Raw genomic sequence first — 16,666 nt, 5'->3', positions numbered from 1 at the left:
TAAAAGTCTTTAAGAAGTATTCTAATTAATAAACAAACTTTAATACGAAAATAATAAAAGTAAATAAAACAGAAAGTTAACTAAATTGTTACATTTTGATAATGAAAGCTCCGTCTGCCAAGTTGGCAGCCGAACAAAGAAGAAAGGAATTCTGGAATGTGTAACGCATGCGCAATAAATCACTTTCAGATAAGAACTTTTATGACCTGCGCAATAACTCTTTCTTAGTTTAACTCTTGAATGTCAGTTCAGGCCTAGCAAACTTTTTAACATCGTGACACCCAAAACTGGAGCCAATGATTAAATGCATAAATCAACCTTTTTAAAAAAAAAAATGAATTTGTTTGCTTTTCTCCTGTTTGAGTGGGTACAGTAGGGAGTATGGGTTTGATTACAACACCATCTCCATCTTTCTAAGAGCTAACAAGTTGCCAGAATTTGTGTGTGTTTCTTATAGTTAACTGTAAAAAAAAATAAACACAGGGATGTCGCCACGATGTAGAAAAGATGTGGAGACACTGGAGAGAGTGCAGAGAAGAGCAACAAAGATGATTAGGGGACTGGAGACTAAAACATATGAAGAACGGTTGCAGGAACTGGGTATGTTTAGTTTAAGAGAAAGAAGGACTAGGGGAGACATGACAGCAGTGTTGCAATATCTCAGGGGTTGCCACAAAGAAGAGGGAGTCAAACTGTTCTCCAAGGCATCTGAGGGTAGAACAAGAAGCAATGGGTGGAAACTAATCAAGGAGAGAAGCAACTTAGAACTGAGGAGAAATTTCCTGACAGTTAGAACAATTAATCAGTGGAACAGCTTGCCTCCAGAAGTTGTGAATGCCCCAACACTGGAAGTCTTTAAGAAGATGTTGGATAGCCATCTGTCTGAAACGGTATAGGGTTTCCTGCCTAGGCAGGATGTTGGACTAGAAGACCTCCAAGGTCCCTTCCAACTCTACTATTGTATTGTATGTATTGATTTTAAATGATGATTGATAAGGGAAATATTCTGTATTTCATCCACACATTGACGATGAAGATAATACTATCAAGGAAAAAAATAGTCATATAAAATTAAATTAAGTTGGTTTTTAAATTTTTAAATCATATATTTTTGTACAAAAGTGAGTGGCACGTTCCTGAAAATAGGAGGTGTTCTGGTCATATTCATATCCTCATTTAGATTTTTTAAAATCATAATTGCACATTCTCCTGTATTACATATATGCCACTCATAAATCAAAAACAAGATTCTCAATATTGCTAGTACACATCATTGATCATAGTTAAACAGTATTTCATAAAATATTAGTAGAAATAAGTGTAATAAGTTTAATTTTTAAAAAGTCTACAATCACATGCAAGGGTATATATTTTTGAAAGCAAGAATCATAAATGTCAATTTTAAAAGCAAAGTGCTACAGCATAGGCTCTAATGGATTTTTAACGGATTTTTTTTATTTTTTACAAACCTTAGTTTTATAATAGAGTTCTGAATTAACATTCTCACAAAAATGTGTAGAGCCAAATGTCAGTGGCTATTGAAGTGAAAGGCAAAGTTAAGCAATAAAAAAATCCAGTCCTATATTCATTCTGCAAAATATCAGATAGATGCTGACATCTTACAACTCACGAGGAGAGTAGCTTAAGATAAACTGAAGGAGGAAAGAATTAAACCTGGTCCCTTGAAAGAGGGGGGGGGGGGGGAAAAGAATTTTATAGCTGTCTTCCCAAAAAACAGCAGCTACTGGATATATTAATATACATATTTGTCCTATTCAATAGGACTGTTTTATAAGTAAACGGCTCCCAAACTCAATCAGGATTCTTTATCACAAAAACCCCAAATCCACCTATATGAGATATGGCTAGCAGGCACATTGGCAGTGTAGCCAATAGATGTAATCTGTCAAACATTCAGAGATTGATTGTGGGAAGTTACATTGCATATACAACTCTTAGGTTCAGACCCAAAGGTCCTTTTTCAAGAGGCAACTTTGGACTTTGTGTTTTTTCTCTGAAGACATTTCACTTCTCATCCAAGAAGCTTCTTCAGCTCTTCAGAAATGTCTTCAAAGAAAAACCAGACAGTTTTTCAGTTGCCTCTGAAAAAGCACTTTTGGGACAACCATGGTCTAGATGACTAAGAATCTCCACAGACTCTTAGGTTCAGAGTATTAGTTGATGCAACTGAAGCTCTAACTTTCAGCCTCTTTGCAAGTTATGGATGTGCTAAGACTAACTGGAATAGGGGCAGTCTGCTAGGAATCCTGAAGGCTATGTTCCCAAGACACAGTACTTAGATGTGCCAAATTGAAGGCAGTTTATTTAATTTGTGTACTTCTAAGAATGTTCATGTCATTAACAATTTGATTATTGATTTCCATTAGGGTTGATTTCTCATTGGCTTGGCAATTTCTATTTCACCTTAATGCACAGCTCAACCATCGTGTCTACAAGCCTTTTGTAGGAAGAACTGACAATGGTATACTATAGTCAATGTTTTATGGATACACTGATGTGTGTATCATTGTTTATCCTCTCCAGAAATGTATATTTAAAAAAAAACAACCTTCCACAGAATTCTTTACATAAGCATTATAGTAAAGAAGATTTTGTTTTTAAGTATTCCACTGAGGTTTATTTACATCAGATTTTAAGCATTTGTTCAGCAGCTGCCAAATGATAAAGGAAATTTTCCGTTGCTGGTGGGAATCGCTTTTGTTTCAGTGCTTCTAAGTTAAGTGATGGTTTCTCACCATTACGAATGACTTCTGTGAATGAAGCCAGATTTGTCAAGATTTCCTTTGTCTTCAATGAAACATCCTGCAGACACGTTTTAGAATAAAGAGAGCAAATATGAAATAATTGGTTAAAAACAAATGCTGTTCTTACTCTGAGATGTATCAGACTATGTTAGGTGAGTATAAGAGTTTGGTAAAAATAATAAAGGTGGGATACAAATAAATAATAGTAAACCAAGTCCTATACTCTTCTGAGATGGAACACTATTGGAATAGCTAGCTTTATGCAATTTCATATTATTGCTACTGTTCTGAATGTTGTCAATATATGATTCACACATACAATCTCACAATGTCTAGGTTTATGCATAGCATTTGAAATGTGTTAGATGGTATGTTGCTCAAACTCAACCGCTGTAATTTTTTAATTAGCAATTTAGAACACTGCATGTACCCTGCCAATTGTGGCTTATCAAAAGAAACATGTAAACAAATAATGGCAAATATGATGCATGAATTCAAATTATCTCTGTAGACAAGCTTAATGGATAGATAGATATGCAGCTTTCTGATAAGGTTGTTTTTCAGTGCTATTTGAAGATGCCATGGACTACAACTATATGTGGTATATAGTACCCAGTGTTTGTTCATCGTGAGAAAGTGGGCTAAGGTGCCACGAGTAATGCATAAAGGTAGTCCATTCATTTAGCGACTGTTCAAAGTTACAATAGTAACTGCACAAATGGTATTTACATTGGCTTTCTGAGTTATGATTGTTGTAGCATCCTTGCAGTCATGTGATTATACTTTCTGATGTTCCCTGCTGGTTTCCCACAAGTAAAGTTAATGGGGAGACTGGCAGGAAGTTGGAAGTCATAGTCAAGTGAGGTCTTCGCACCTAATGACCTGCATGGTCATCCCTTAACAATGGAATTGGGACTGTCAGAATTTCTGTTGCTAAGTGACACAGCCTTGTGACATCACACTTTACAATGATGCTGCTAGCAACAGCAATTCTAGTCCCAATTGCTACTGTCCCAGTAGCCAGGGGCTATCTGTATAGTTAAAAGAAAATGAAATAAATTATCAAATGCAGAGACCTGTGTGTGTAACTGTGTTTGGCTGTAATCATCTGAGAAGCTGAGAGGTCAAGATGATAAGCAGGAAAATAATGCAAAGAGATTGGGGCTGTATAATGCACATGGCAGGACTAGGACTTTTTATCTAATGTTTTGAAGGATTTTAAGTGGGTTTTTTTGTCTTTTTCTAAAACCAATTATATTATTATTTGAGGTTTATGTTATAGGCTTTTTGCTTCTCATATCAAAAACTTATATTTTAAAATAAATTAAGGTATCAAAAGTGGCAAATATGGCCAAAGGATATTTCACTGATTGGAGAAACAGTTACTTTGAGGCGACAGATGACCCATTCCTACTTCAGATTATCAAGGGGTAGCCAGCTCTCCTCAACTTTTGACTCACATATTTATGTAAGTAAATTAAGGTGGTGAATATTTCCAATTTAATTTATGAAGAACTTACAGTTCTACATTATATATAGATTCAAGGAACAATGGCTTGCTTTAAATCAAATTAATTTCAGCTCCAGCTTTGTTTAAAAGCAGGTTTTTAATCTTAAAATAAAAGCTGGTCCCTTCTCTGCCTTCCATAGAAAGACACGTAGTCTGAAGTTTTGCCAGAGCTCAGTCAGTCATCTAAACCATCTTAACCCTGGCTTAAATACTAATAACTATAATTCTAAACCAGGAGCATAATAGTTTATATAACAAAATAATATTAAAGGCTGAAGTAATACAGAAGCTTAACCTTTATAACTTGACTGTTTGATTTCTCTGGATCTTCTGCAGACTGAACAATTAGCTGTCCAAGTTCTTTATGCAATTTTCCCATTGTCATCGCCTCTGAGGAGAAAGAGAAGTATACCACCACTCATTTCCTTTATATAAATAAATGAAAATAAACATGTAACTCATATAAAGCAAAACTGCAATCACAACATCAGAATGTGGGTCAAAAGACCATATTGCCCTATAAAAGGTATATATCTGCCATTCAAAAGACCACCTTGCCCCACAAAAGATAGACATTTGTAGATCAAGAATTCTTCATACTGCATTCAATGACAATGCTGAAATTTTCTTTCTTTGTAATTTAACAAAAGAGCTGAACTGATAGAATTCCCCTATTCTGATGTCTTTCAGCATCCATATTTCGGTTTCTGTACAGTAGCATCATTTCTCCCAATCAGAAAAGAACATTTAGGTGGTGGCATTGCTTTAATCCAATGAGACAATAAAATGAAAATCCTACTGTTAGTAAAACAACTTTTAATTCTTCCAAATCATTCCTTTAAATAAGTATTTTCCCTATCTGTTTCCATGTGTCTGGGGAGCATTTAGACCAGAGGAATGCACTACATCATAGAGGAAGATATTGAAATTTCCCACACCACTTTCCACATTTGGGAGGATATTGGAGACTTGAGGACAGGAGAATTAGAACAGTAATGGGCAGAAGGAGACATTATAGAATGCCATTACACAAGATTATTTCTTCTTGCCTTTTGGCCTTATTCTAGAGTCCTGGATGCCAATTTAGCTTCAATCTGCTAATACCAGTAATAAGATCATGCTCCTCCATGACCTAGGTACAAGGTAAAACTGGTGCGAATAAACTAAATCCTGATTGGTGAAAACATAGAAGTTCCTCATCAAAAACATTTGTTCTTCCAGGCCTTATGTGCCTAGGAGCTATAACACCAAGGAAGGTGGCTTGTAATGTTTCTCTTGGAGATCTTTATGGTAATCAGATACACTGATATATGACTGGATATTAGACCACATATTTTTGGCTGGCCATGAGGCAATGGGGTCTGATGTTGAAATTCATGGCCATCATGACAGTTATGAACTTGGAGACCAGAGCCCAACTCATACAGGAAACTATGCATTACATCTTGTCTTTATCTCAGAGCAGTTGGAACAAATTTGACAGTGAGGGACATGTCCATCAAAGTCCTCGTTTAGCAACAATTCACAGGGGTGTGTGTGAAAAAGCAACTTTACAGCCAATCCTCACATTTACAACCTTCACAGGTATATGAAGCAAAGGAAAACTGAAGTAAGATCGTAAGTTCAGCTGTGGCTTCACTTAGCAATTGCTTCCCTTAGTGACTTGAGTTGCCAGTCCCAATTGTGGTCGCTAAATGAGAACTACCTGTAGTCAGTTCTGGTGACTTCCAGAGGGCGGAAAAATACCAATTAGGACTTTTGGTTTTAGGCACCTCACAAATTCAATTACTTCTAAGAATTTTCCCAGTGCTCTGGGGGTCAATTTTATCATAATCATGATAAAATGTTTGCTTATGGATTGTTGTAGTAATCTCTGGAATTGCTCCAGAGTTGAGTCAGAAATGATTCATCTTAGTAATCAATCTAAGGGGTCTTCTTTATTTTCTAAGGAACTCTGGGAAATGAATTGTCAGAAAAGAAAAAGAGGATTGAATTTAATTGAACATGTCACAAGCACAGTTTGAGCTTGGATGTATTAGGAGCGAAGAACCATTTTTAATGATTATGGAAGATATTACAATGGATATTTTAACATATTATTTTATAATGTAGTGAGCCACCCAGAACCATATCCCATATGCAAACAAAGACATATATTATATCTACATGAGGAAAGTAGATAGCCTACAAACCTTTTGCTTGGTGTGAAATGGTGATTTCACTTTCAGCCAGGTTGACATATACATCATAAAGATCTATCCTGTTGTTCACTTCTGAATCTATACATCCAGCAATGTACCCTGATGAGAAAATATTTTAGTATGTTTCAGTAAAATCATTCTTACTAGAAGTACTTTAATATGGGGTCCTTGGTGGTCTCTGAGCTTGGTTGTTTTCTTGCAGACGTTTTAATTACCAAACTAGATATCATCATCAGTGCTAGTAGAGAGTGTGTTTTGCTCTCATTTTATATACTAGTGGCTTGGCCTCTCAATATTGGTGGGCGTGGCCTTCGAGATTCCTTCATTGGGATATTGTTTGCTTCTGGATTGTTGTAATAATGTTAATCTTTGTGTTAATTTCTGCTCATCTGGGCGTTGAATTCTTGTGAGGAGGTCTTTTGGTCTTTTTGTTTTGTTTTTTGGCTATTTGATTTGGTATGTCGATATTTTTCTCTATGTGCCTGTTGATGGTTGATTTGTGTGACTCAAACCAAAAGACCGCCTCATCAGCAATCAAACCCTAGATAAACAGAGATTAACACTATATCAACAATCAATAACAATCAATGACCTAGTTATCTGCGGGAGCGCATCCTACCCCATACATCCCTGCGACCAATTCGCTCTCACCGAGAGGGGCTCCTCCGGGTGCCGTCCACCGGACAATGCCGGTGGGCGGCGCCCAGGAGTAGGTCCTTCTCTGTGATGGGCCCGACCCTATGGAATGACCTCCCCCCCCGATATTAGAACAACTACCGATCTCCGCTCCTTCCGCAAGAAATTAAAGACCCACCTGTTCCATTTAGCTGGCCTGGCCTAACTGTAGTTTTAATTTCCAATACTTCTGGCCGGTATTTTAATCTCTGGGGATAGATTTTTTTAGATTGCTTTTAATTTTTGTTTTAAAACGGTTTTATATTGTTTTGTTTTTTATGGGTATCCGATATTGTATTTTGTATGTGGTTTCTAGCTGTTTTGTACACCGCCCCGAGTCCCTTCGGGGAGAGGGAGCGGTTTATAAATGTAATAAATAAAATAAATAAATAAATAACAATAACAATATCCCAATCAAGGAACTACCAAAGCAGACAGACAGCCCAATCAAGGAACCACCAAGAACACTTCCACCAACTTAACGGGGCAAGCCATTATTATATAAAATGAGAGCAAACTACACTCCCTACTAGCACTGATGATATTATATTATTTGGTAATAAAACATCCCAGAGTTCAACCTGAGCTACAAATATTCTCTTCCATCACTTTTATATGAATTTAAGAAGTTTAAAATAACTTTTATTCATTTTATAGTCTTAAACATGCATGCTAACATTGGACAACTACTAGTATCAGGAATTTACCTAATAAATAATAGGTACCGAATTCTATATTAATATTCCACTATTCTACAAGAAACTCCAAGCAACTACTTTTTGCAATAGATAAATAGGAGGAATTGTCCAGTACATTTCTGAATATCTGAGCCTTAATCACTATAGCAGTGACCCTTTGTTAATATTGTTTATAATATCTGAATATGTTATTATCTGCCCCGTAAAGACATGGATGGTTATATAGATTTAATAAATAATGAACTATTTTTTCTATTACCACAAAAGTTAATTTAGTCATTCTGCTATGTAATGCTGATTGATATCCATTATCAGTAATACCTGGACACATTTTTAATGCTTCTAATTCCTCATCATTCAGATGTACGTATGAATGAAGAATTGACCAATCTTGCCGGTGCCACACTAAGGCTGGTAATGCCCTAAAAGAAAAAAAAGTTATATTATTGTAATACAATGGTTCATATCATCTCCTCAAAGGATGCACTAGCTGGTCTTGTCCTCTTTGTCTAGCTTACAAGGGGATCAGGACTCTAAATCATATGACATAATTTCATCCATAGATAGTAAGTCATCCAAAAGATGGAAGGACATTTCTTTATAATGTACTATATGGATGGATGCATGGCCAGCAGGCACACTCTGGGCCCCGTTTAAAACTGGAATTTTACAAAACAAATACATTAAGTGTTAAGTAATGTTTTGAAGATGCCAATATTGTTGAGCATTGCTTTTACAGAATCTATAAATAGCTATTTTACAAAACGATTAACCACAATAGTGAATAAGTACACAGAGCTTACTTTGACACTATTCAGTAGGACCAATTATCTTAACCGACTGTTGTCTGCTTCAAAACAAACTCATTTCATGCAATGGCTTATTGAACAGTTTTGTCAAATTAGGATTAGTTATATATCATAACCACATTTAATAACCATTGGGGGATCCAATACCTCTACCAAAACTGATAGGGAAAACTACTATATGTACAGAGAACAAACCCCACTCCCCTCTAGTACTGAAGATGTTACCTCAACAGATATTGAAATTTCTTCAGGACAACAATCAGAGAGCCCCAAGGACTCCACAAGTGATGCTACTTTATTCAGGCATTCTTTTATACAACAAAGATTGATTTACTTGTATCTTGCCTTTATTATTTTTACAAGTAACTCAAGGCTCTCAAACGTATTGAACATTTATCCTCCTATTTTCCCCACAACAGCAACCCTGTGAAGTGGGTAGAGCTGAGAGTGACCGGCCAAAGTCACCCAGCTGGCTTTAATGGCTAAGGTGGGACTTGAACTCTTGGCCTCCTGCTTTATAATCTGGTACCTTAACCACTAGATCAGAGTTTTTACTGATTACAACAGGTGTAGTCAACCTTTTTATACCTACCACCCACTTTTGTATCTCTGTTAGTAGTAAAATTTTCTAACCGCCCACTGGTTCCACAGTAATGGTGATTTATAAAGTAGGGAAGTAACTTTACTTCATAAAATTTATAAAGCAGAGTTACAGCAAATCCTTACTACCCACCATGAAAGCTGGAATGCCCACTAGTGGGCGGTAGGGACCAGGTTGACTACCACTGGACTACATGGTAACAGAGGACGTAGGTTAGCAGTACAATCAACATTAAGGACCTGCTGAAATTGAAGGTGAGGGAAAGGTAAAATAAAAGACCACTTTTGAACTGGACTTTCAGTGGACTTTTGAAAACAATGGAAAGTTAAACCACTGTTAAATTTTGATACCAAACCAGGCCACCTACAAGTTGAAGTGCAAGGACTCATACTACAATTGAATATTATACCCACGCACGGACCCCGTTTCTCCAAAAATACAATCTACCCCGAAAGTAAGTCCTAGCTTGATTCTTACCCATGCACCCAATATAAGCCCTACCCCCCCAAATAAGCCCTAAGTAGAACCCCGCCCACACCAGGGTGCACGGGTAAAAATGAAGCTAGGGTGGGGATGGGTGGGTGCAACTGCCCTACTACTTACCTTCGGACAGTTGCAGCCAGGCCTTGCATACCCCGACACCTGCCTTGCCGAGCCATTTCTTCTATCCAGAGCTCTATTATCAGCCGCAGAGGCCTTCAGGAAAGCCTCGCTGGCCGCAAAAGAAAATCCTGAACACTTCTGACGGTGAAAAGGAGGCTGGAGGCGATATGCGTAAATGAGGTGAGTCAGTGGATGATACCCCCCCAAAAATAAGACCTGGTGCCTTTTTTTGGTTGGCAAAAAATACAAGGCAGGGTCTTATTTTCGGTGTGTGTGTGTGTGTGTGTGTGTGTGTGTGTGTGTGTGTGTGTGTGAGAATTTCTATTAGAAATAAATAAGGAATTTGTCCAAGAGACTTGAAAATGAAATTAAGTGGAGGAGTACCTTTTATTTCATCAATGTGTTTTACCTTGTAAATTCGAGGATAGTTTCTATTCTTGGGTGATATACTACAATTCTTTTCTTTAACATGAGTGCAGTATACAGGATGACTGTTTCCATTCCAAACTGAAACACTACATCTGGGACAATCAGAAGTGAAATAGAATCTTAATATAACATAATAGAATTCTGTACAATTAACAACATAACTATACAAGCAATTATAATTTACTTAAATTCACTTTTTATGAAGAGGCAAAATTTGTTCAGCTTTTACAGAATACTTCTTAGATATATCAAGCTACAGTTTGTTATTACATCTATATCATGGCTTGTTTAACACAATTAATTAGATTCAACTAACATGCCAAGCCACTGTTTATAAGCTCCAATGTCCAAACCAATAATTTGAACCTGGCATTTATCTTACTTTTTTTTAGAATACAAACATTCTGTATCTTTTACATCTTTTTGCTTTTGAAAAAGTCGGGGCAGCTGGCTTTTATTAAAAACCATCCTACTAATTCAACTGATGCTAGGGTGTTATTTTTCTCAACATCTGGAGGGAGAGGACACAAAAGGGAAACCAAATTCAGGCTCGTAAAAAGTCTTGGGGCTCTCAAGAATCCTCTTATGCTGACGTCAGCCTTGAGGAAAAAGCTGGTGATGCAACTAAGCATAACCAGTATTTCGAAAGCAGTGGTTGTCATGCTTTCCTAGTCTGCTGACTTGGAAATAAATTTCACTGAAAGAAAGGGAGCTTATTTTCAAGAATGCATAATTTTAACCTGAGCTGTATTATTGATATTTTTTTAAAAAAAAATCTCACCTTTGACTGAGCCTGCAAGATAAGCTTTTCTGATATCAAAATCTTTGCTTAGGAAAGAACCATTTTCTTCACTCTGACAAATCCCCTTTGTAAGGACAGAAATATAACTCTCCATCATTTTTACTGGTGTCCCGTATTTCAGGTATATTCTGTAAAATAAATTGAGCTTCTGTCATCTGGGCCAAAAAGAATAAATATAAGGTATTTTTTTTACCCAGGTAAACATTCACCTACTGCCGTTTTTGCAAGACTCACTAAACCCCACAATGTGACCTGTGCTCCTTCCTCTTATTATCTTGCTTATTTCCCAATCAACAAAACTTTCTGTTCAGAGGATTTATTACAATTAATTTCAATATCTTTATATATTACTTTATAATTTTTAAACACCACACAGGAGATATTCCTTCAAGTCCATTTAGCCCCTATAACTTTCAAAAATCCACATTCTAGTTTCCTTTTTGCTGTTTTCCCAAAAAGTAAAGATTTTTCTTTTTAAACCATAAATTTACACCAGTCTTTCTATTGTCCAAGGTGGAAGGTGATTTTCCTAGTGAGATAGTAGAGCTTGTATTTTGGAAGACTCTTAATTTGAAAGAAGTAAGCAGCTTTCTAAAGTAATTAAGAGAGAAAGTAGGCAAACCCAATGTCTCCCAGAGCTCTTAAACCTGCTGTAGATCGCTATTTTATGATCTCTCTGCAGGGAGATTCTGTATGGAGCAATCTTGTGGGCAATCCCTTTTCCTCTCCTTGATCTGAAGAATTCTGAGGAGCCAATCCTTTTACTGGCTCCTATTACCACCATAAGTCATTAGCTTGACAAAAAGCAAGGCCATCCACTATTGCCGATTCTCGAAGTATTACCACTATTAGCAATAATCTAAGCTGGATATAATATGAATATGGTTAAACTGGTTTTTCTCCAGGTAGAGATTTTATTTTTATTTCTAAAGTCAGCTAGAATGGCTGTACATGAAGTTTTACATGCAGCTAGAACATGATGCAGTTTTACATGCAGCTAGAACACGGCAACCTCCGGGTGCCGTCCTCTAGAGATTGTCAGAGGGCAGTGCCCAGGAGTAGGTCCTTCTCTGTGGCGGGCCCTACCCTTTGGAACGACCTCCCCCCAGACATTAGGACAACAACCGACCTCCGCTCCTTCCGTAGTAAACTGAAGACCCACCTGTTTCGTCTAGCCGGCCTGGCATAACTCGACAACTTTTCCACCCCTTGGTCATTTTTAATTGTTAATTTTAGTTGGTTAAATTTTTAATGTTATTGGGGTTTTAACCTTTCTGAGTATTGTAATTTATTTATTTATTTTTACCTCCTCTGTATGACACTGTTTGACTGTTGTTTTTGTACGTCGCCCCGAGTCCCTGTGGGGAGAGGGGGCGACTAATAAGTTCAAATAAATAAATAAATAAATGATCTAAATCATGCAGGAAAACAAATCTTGCTAGATTTACTGTGAGTAATGTGTTTACAATAGAATTACTTTTGAGAAGAAATGCACTTCCACTTATTCACTTCATGAATGCTTTCCTGTGTGAGAACTGCTAGTAAGATACTATTACATGTCATTTTTGCAGTAAACCTTTTACTCACTTGAAATAATCAATAATTATATGTATTATTATTATTATGGTAAGTAATCCCTTCAGAAATATTTTCACCTCTTAATTGGGAATACATTGCTGTGCAAAAGGGTTAGCTAATAAACCATGCACTTGTAGAAAACATATGAAGCAATACATACCTACAGAGAATCCTAGAGAAGGCGGCATATTTTTCCGGATTGAAGTCTTTGGTTGTCAGAACAATGGAAAAGTGAGTCACCTATGCAACATACAAAAAAAAAGTTAATGTCCAAATACTTTCTTGTAAAATAATAATATAAACAACTGGAAAGGAGAGACAATTTGGCTGATAAAGTTGGTTAGATCTACGTAAGAGTGGGATTTCGACAGGAAAGATCCAATCGTGGTGTCTGGGCAGTGAATTGTGGGGAAGATTGTTGAGAGTAGTTAGACTGCAGAGGCTCTTAAAGGAAGTAAATTATCTGGACCTGTTTCAATCAGAGTTAAGGCCCTTTCATGGGTCCATTGAGTGCATTGTTTTTGCCCATCCCTAGAATGGAAGGCCCTTCAAGGTCACTCATGCCCTAGTCCCCCTCATGAATGAACACCTGTAACATAGTGTATATGAGGCTGCCTTTGAAGGCCATAAGGAAACTATAGTTGGTCCAGAATGTTATAGTGCAGGCAGGGATGAACGACTATATCAGGATATGAGCTGCACAGGTTGCCAATTGGTTGCTGGATACAATTCAAGGTATTGGTTGTTATCTATAAAACTTTGTGTCTCATAAGACCTGTTTAATTGAAGAAGTGCTTATCTTCAATAGTTCTACCTGCCTAATAAGATCAGGTAGCTTGTTTAATTGAAGGGCTCAGGAGCATGAAGCAATCTTATCCATTGAGATCTAGGATGTGTGCCTTCTTAGTTGTCACACCTGCTATCTGGAGTAGCATTCCCATCAGGATCTGTATAGCTCCCAACCTGATGGAGCTCCAGATGTCACCAAAAACATGGCTTTTCTCCTAAGGCCTAGGGGTAGGATGGCTGCTGAGCCCATCAGTTTTGCTTTGGGATGTTTGGGGGAATTGTTGTGTTCCTTCTAGATGCTCAGAATTATTCAGGATTTTTGTTTTTGAACCACTGAGCATCATCAGGAGCTAGGCAGCCTCCATGTTTAAATCAACCAATAAATTAAGTCTACCACATCACTGAAATTCTATGGATACTCGCTAAAGACCAATACATCTTGAAAATAATACAAACATCCAGTTTAACTTCAGTTGATACAACATAAAAACACAGTTATTTTTTAATCACAAATTTTCCAAATTGCTTTTGTTGTATAGATATAGTGTACTGATAGGGTATTCCTTATGAAATCAGCAGAGGTAAAAATCCAATTAATCCCTTAATAGAATAATGAATGTGCAAGTAAGTTCTTTCTGTGAAGCCTCCTTTTTCCAAATTTCAATCTTACCCTTTTCAAGGTAGAAGCCTCTGGAATTTCCATGGTTGTAATGTAAAACCATGTTAGTTTGTACTGACCAAATAGGAAAGTATGAAGCTGTTTATTCTCATCTGTAAGGCAGCATTTTCTCAATAGGAGGTCTCTGAATGCAGTTGTTGTAGAAGGGTAACACCAAACCCACAAAGCATCTCCATTGGTATCTTTTTCTATGGTGGAAAGATGTTCACTGTGAGAATGCCAACAGCAGCAAGGGAGTAAATTGATCAGTTAATCAGATCCAATCATGCATTCAACTTAATGCCCACCTTTACACATTTTAAAATTATTCATTTATTATGGAAGCCTTAATAGTTCAGGAAATTAACTCAGATTTATGATAACATACATACATGTATTTAAAAAAAACTAAAATCTGAAATGTGATTTTAATCTGGAACAATTTTATTAAAAATATGAATCATCTCTGTGGCCTATAGACAGAGCAGCAAATTCTATATTTTAGCTAAAAGCACATTTAATTTAAAAACCACCACAAACTGTATTTCCTTATCTAGACTTCCTCTTTGCTTTGCCATTTCCCTTGTATTAAACTTTACACTGTATTCTTCTTGTAGCAAGAATCTCCTCTACTAGAATTTGTAAAATAAAGCACATGCATTGAGTGTGATAAATAACAATAATAATTTATTTGTTGTTAAGTTTTCCGTTAAATGATGGCAAAAAAGGCTTCCCAAGTGAAGCCTTGATTCAAGAATGATTTCACATCAAGGGAGATCTAGTAATGTCTGGTAACTAAGACATTTATCCTGAGCATTTTTATAGCTTACCTACAACCAGCATTATATGGGGAAAGGAACGTTTATTTAAATCTTTCCTGTGCTATTAACTGCATTCTATTACTTTTCCACTCTCCATTCAGAAAAGGATTGGGGTTTTAGATAACCAGAAAGGGGTGTTTTGCAAATTAGAGGCTATCTAGGGCCTTTTTGTAAATTAACAGGAGCTGGGTACAAGTGACATTTGCTCAACATTCAGAGCTAAATTCAGAGACCACCCTAAATTATAAAGTGACTGGATTTATTCTAACTTTGTACGTTGTGCGGAATGCTGCCTGTAAAGTCTCCTTTAAATCAAGTGCAACTTCTGATGGCTATATTGGCAATAATACAGAAGTAGTTTTGTCACTGCCTTCTTCCAGAGCGTTTTCTTTTTCAATTCACGGCCGTGGAATTTGCTTTGATCTTCTATTTCAGTATTAAACAAGATTGAACCTTGAACAGTTTTTTTAAATTTCCCCATGGTGCTGTGCTCTAGCTGTACTTATTAAAAGATAAGGAGGTATTCGGAACAGGGGTGAGTCAAAAGAAACACCCTCCGCTCGCTTATTCCTGCATGCAAAGTCGTTTTTTCCACCTTTCTTTTCCAGCCTTCTCTACTCTTTCTGCATAGGCATAGGCGAACCTAAAAGAGTGCAACAATCCAGTTGGATCCTGCATCACCAAAGGCAAAACGCTTAAGACTCTCTACTCAGGGCAATTGGAAGAGGCGAAAAAGGAAGATGTTCCCGCTCATCTGCCTTCCCTCCACTGCTTGACGAACACACAATTTTCCCGTTTCAGAATAGAAATAGAGAGGGGAAACGAGGGGTGTTAACCAGCTCTCCCCCTTCAGCCGACATTCCCACAGCCAGCAGCCAGGAACCGAGACGCGCTTACCAATCAAACCTACACCCAGAAGCAGCTGAGCCTCCGTCTCTGCCATCTTTCTCCTCCCAGCGCCAGGATCCCTCCTCTGTTTCCTGAGAGACCCATCATGGGCCTCGTAGCGGCAGAATAATGGGGTAACACGCCTCCTGGCTTCCGGCTTGATTTCTGTCTTCCCTTACAGAAGCCAAGGCGTCCGTATGCAAGCGTGAAGCGCCTCCGCGAGATTCCCCCCCCCTCGTTTATTTTAAAGCCTCTGGCAGTGAAGCAAAATTTGGTTTTCCTAGCAGCACAGTGGTACGAGGCGTAAATCAGCACGCCACGGAAAGTCGTCTAGTCCACCTTTCTGCTGAATGGGGAATTCGTATTAGAGGGTCAGCTAAAGATTTCTTTGGGTCGTTGCTAAAATGTTCTTACTGCTTATTTTCCTTTCCGACTCCACCAGATTTTGCTCCCATGAAATGTCAGTCTTTGAGTTCAGCTCTCCAGAGCAACAGAGAAATAAGTATGTATTTGCCAGCAGATGTTCCATGTGACCATACCACTTTCTGGGAAACTTTCTCCCTTCTTTGAGGAGTAATTTTCGCAATTGTAATTGTAAGCACTATTTTGCCTTTACGTCAAGAAGCTTAAGTCACTTAGTAATCCATGGCCATTAGGACTTGAATTGCAAGCTAGACCGAACACTATTTTCCACAAATATTACACAGTATAGATGGGTTTAGTGCTCCTGATTCAAGATCATGGTTACTCCTAGCATTTCCGTAATGGAGTTCAAAGGGCTGTCACAGAACCTCTAGTCCTAGTTTTATTTTAATAATATGTTCCAGAATGTGTTCCTA

At 37.4% G+C, this 16,666-nt stretch overlaps 1 protein-coding gene across 4 annotated transcripts; it reads right to left on the bottom strand.

Moving 5' to 3' along the window:
• Positions 1 to 9: 9 nt before the first annotated feature.
• Positions 10 to 16,420, bottom strand: DENND10 (DENN domain containing 10). Of its 4 annotated transcripts, none has more exons than XM_081955449.1 (9): positions 15,837 to 16,420; positions 14,131 to 14,327; positions 12,832 to 12,911; positions 11,073 to 11,221; positions 10,272 to 10,383; positions 8,171 to 8,271; positions 6,468 to 6,575; positions 4,571 to 4,665; positions 10 to 2,823 (listed from the first exon to the last, which is right to left on the bottom strand). In XM_081955449.1, the coding sequence occupies exons 1-9, from the start codon at positions 15,880 to 15,882 to the stop codon at positions 2,647 to 2,649; spliced, it is 1,065 nt and encodes a 354-aa protein (XP_081811575.1). In that variant the 5' UTR covers positions 15,883 to 16,420; the 3' UTR covers positions 10 to 2,646. The 4 variants fall into 4 exon arrangements, with proteins under 4 accessions (XP_081811575.1, XP_081811576.1, XP_081811574.1 ...); XM_081955450.1 differs by having other exon boundaries at positions 14,131 to 14,347; positions 15,837 to 16,418; XM_081955448.1 differs by lacking the exon at positions 15,837 to 16,420 and adding an exon at positions 15,583 to 15,797 and having other exon boundaries at positions 14,131 to 14,347.
• Positions 16,421 to 16,666: the final 246 nt, after the last annotated feature.

The sequence above is a fragment of the Natrix helvetica genome (genome assembly GCF_964273705.1).
Source record: "Natrix helvetica genome assembly, chromosome: 5".
Taxonomy (NCBI): Eukaryota; Metazoa; Chordata; class Lepidosauria; order Squamata; family Natricidae; genus Natrix; species Natrix helvetica.
This window is presented reverse-complemented; position numbering and strand designations above follow the sequence as displayed.

Excerpts from the sequence above, each read along its gene's own strand:
- DENND10 (XM_081955448.1), bottom strand. The coding sequence starts at position 15,617 with ATGCAGGATCCAACTGGATTGTTGCACTCTTTTAG. Across the intron at positions 14,348-15,582 it reads GGATTGTTGCACTCTTTTAG|TGAACATCTTTCCACCATAG; the intron begins GTTCGCCTATGC and ends GCATTCTCACAG. Across the intron at positions 11,222-12,831 it reads TTCTCTAGGATTCTCTGTAG|AATATACCTGAAATACGGGA; the intron begins GTATGTATTGCT and ends TTTATTTTACAG.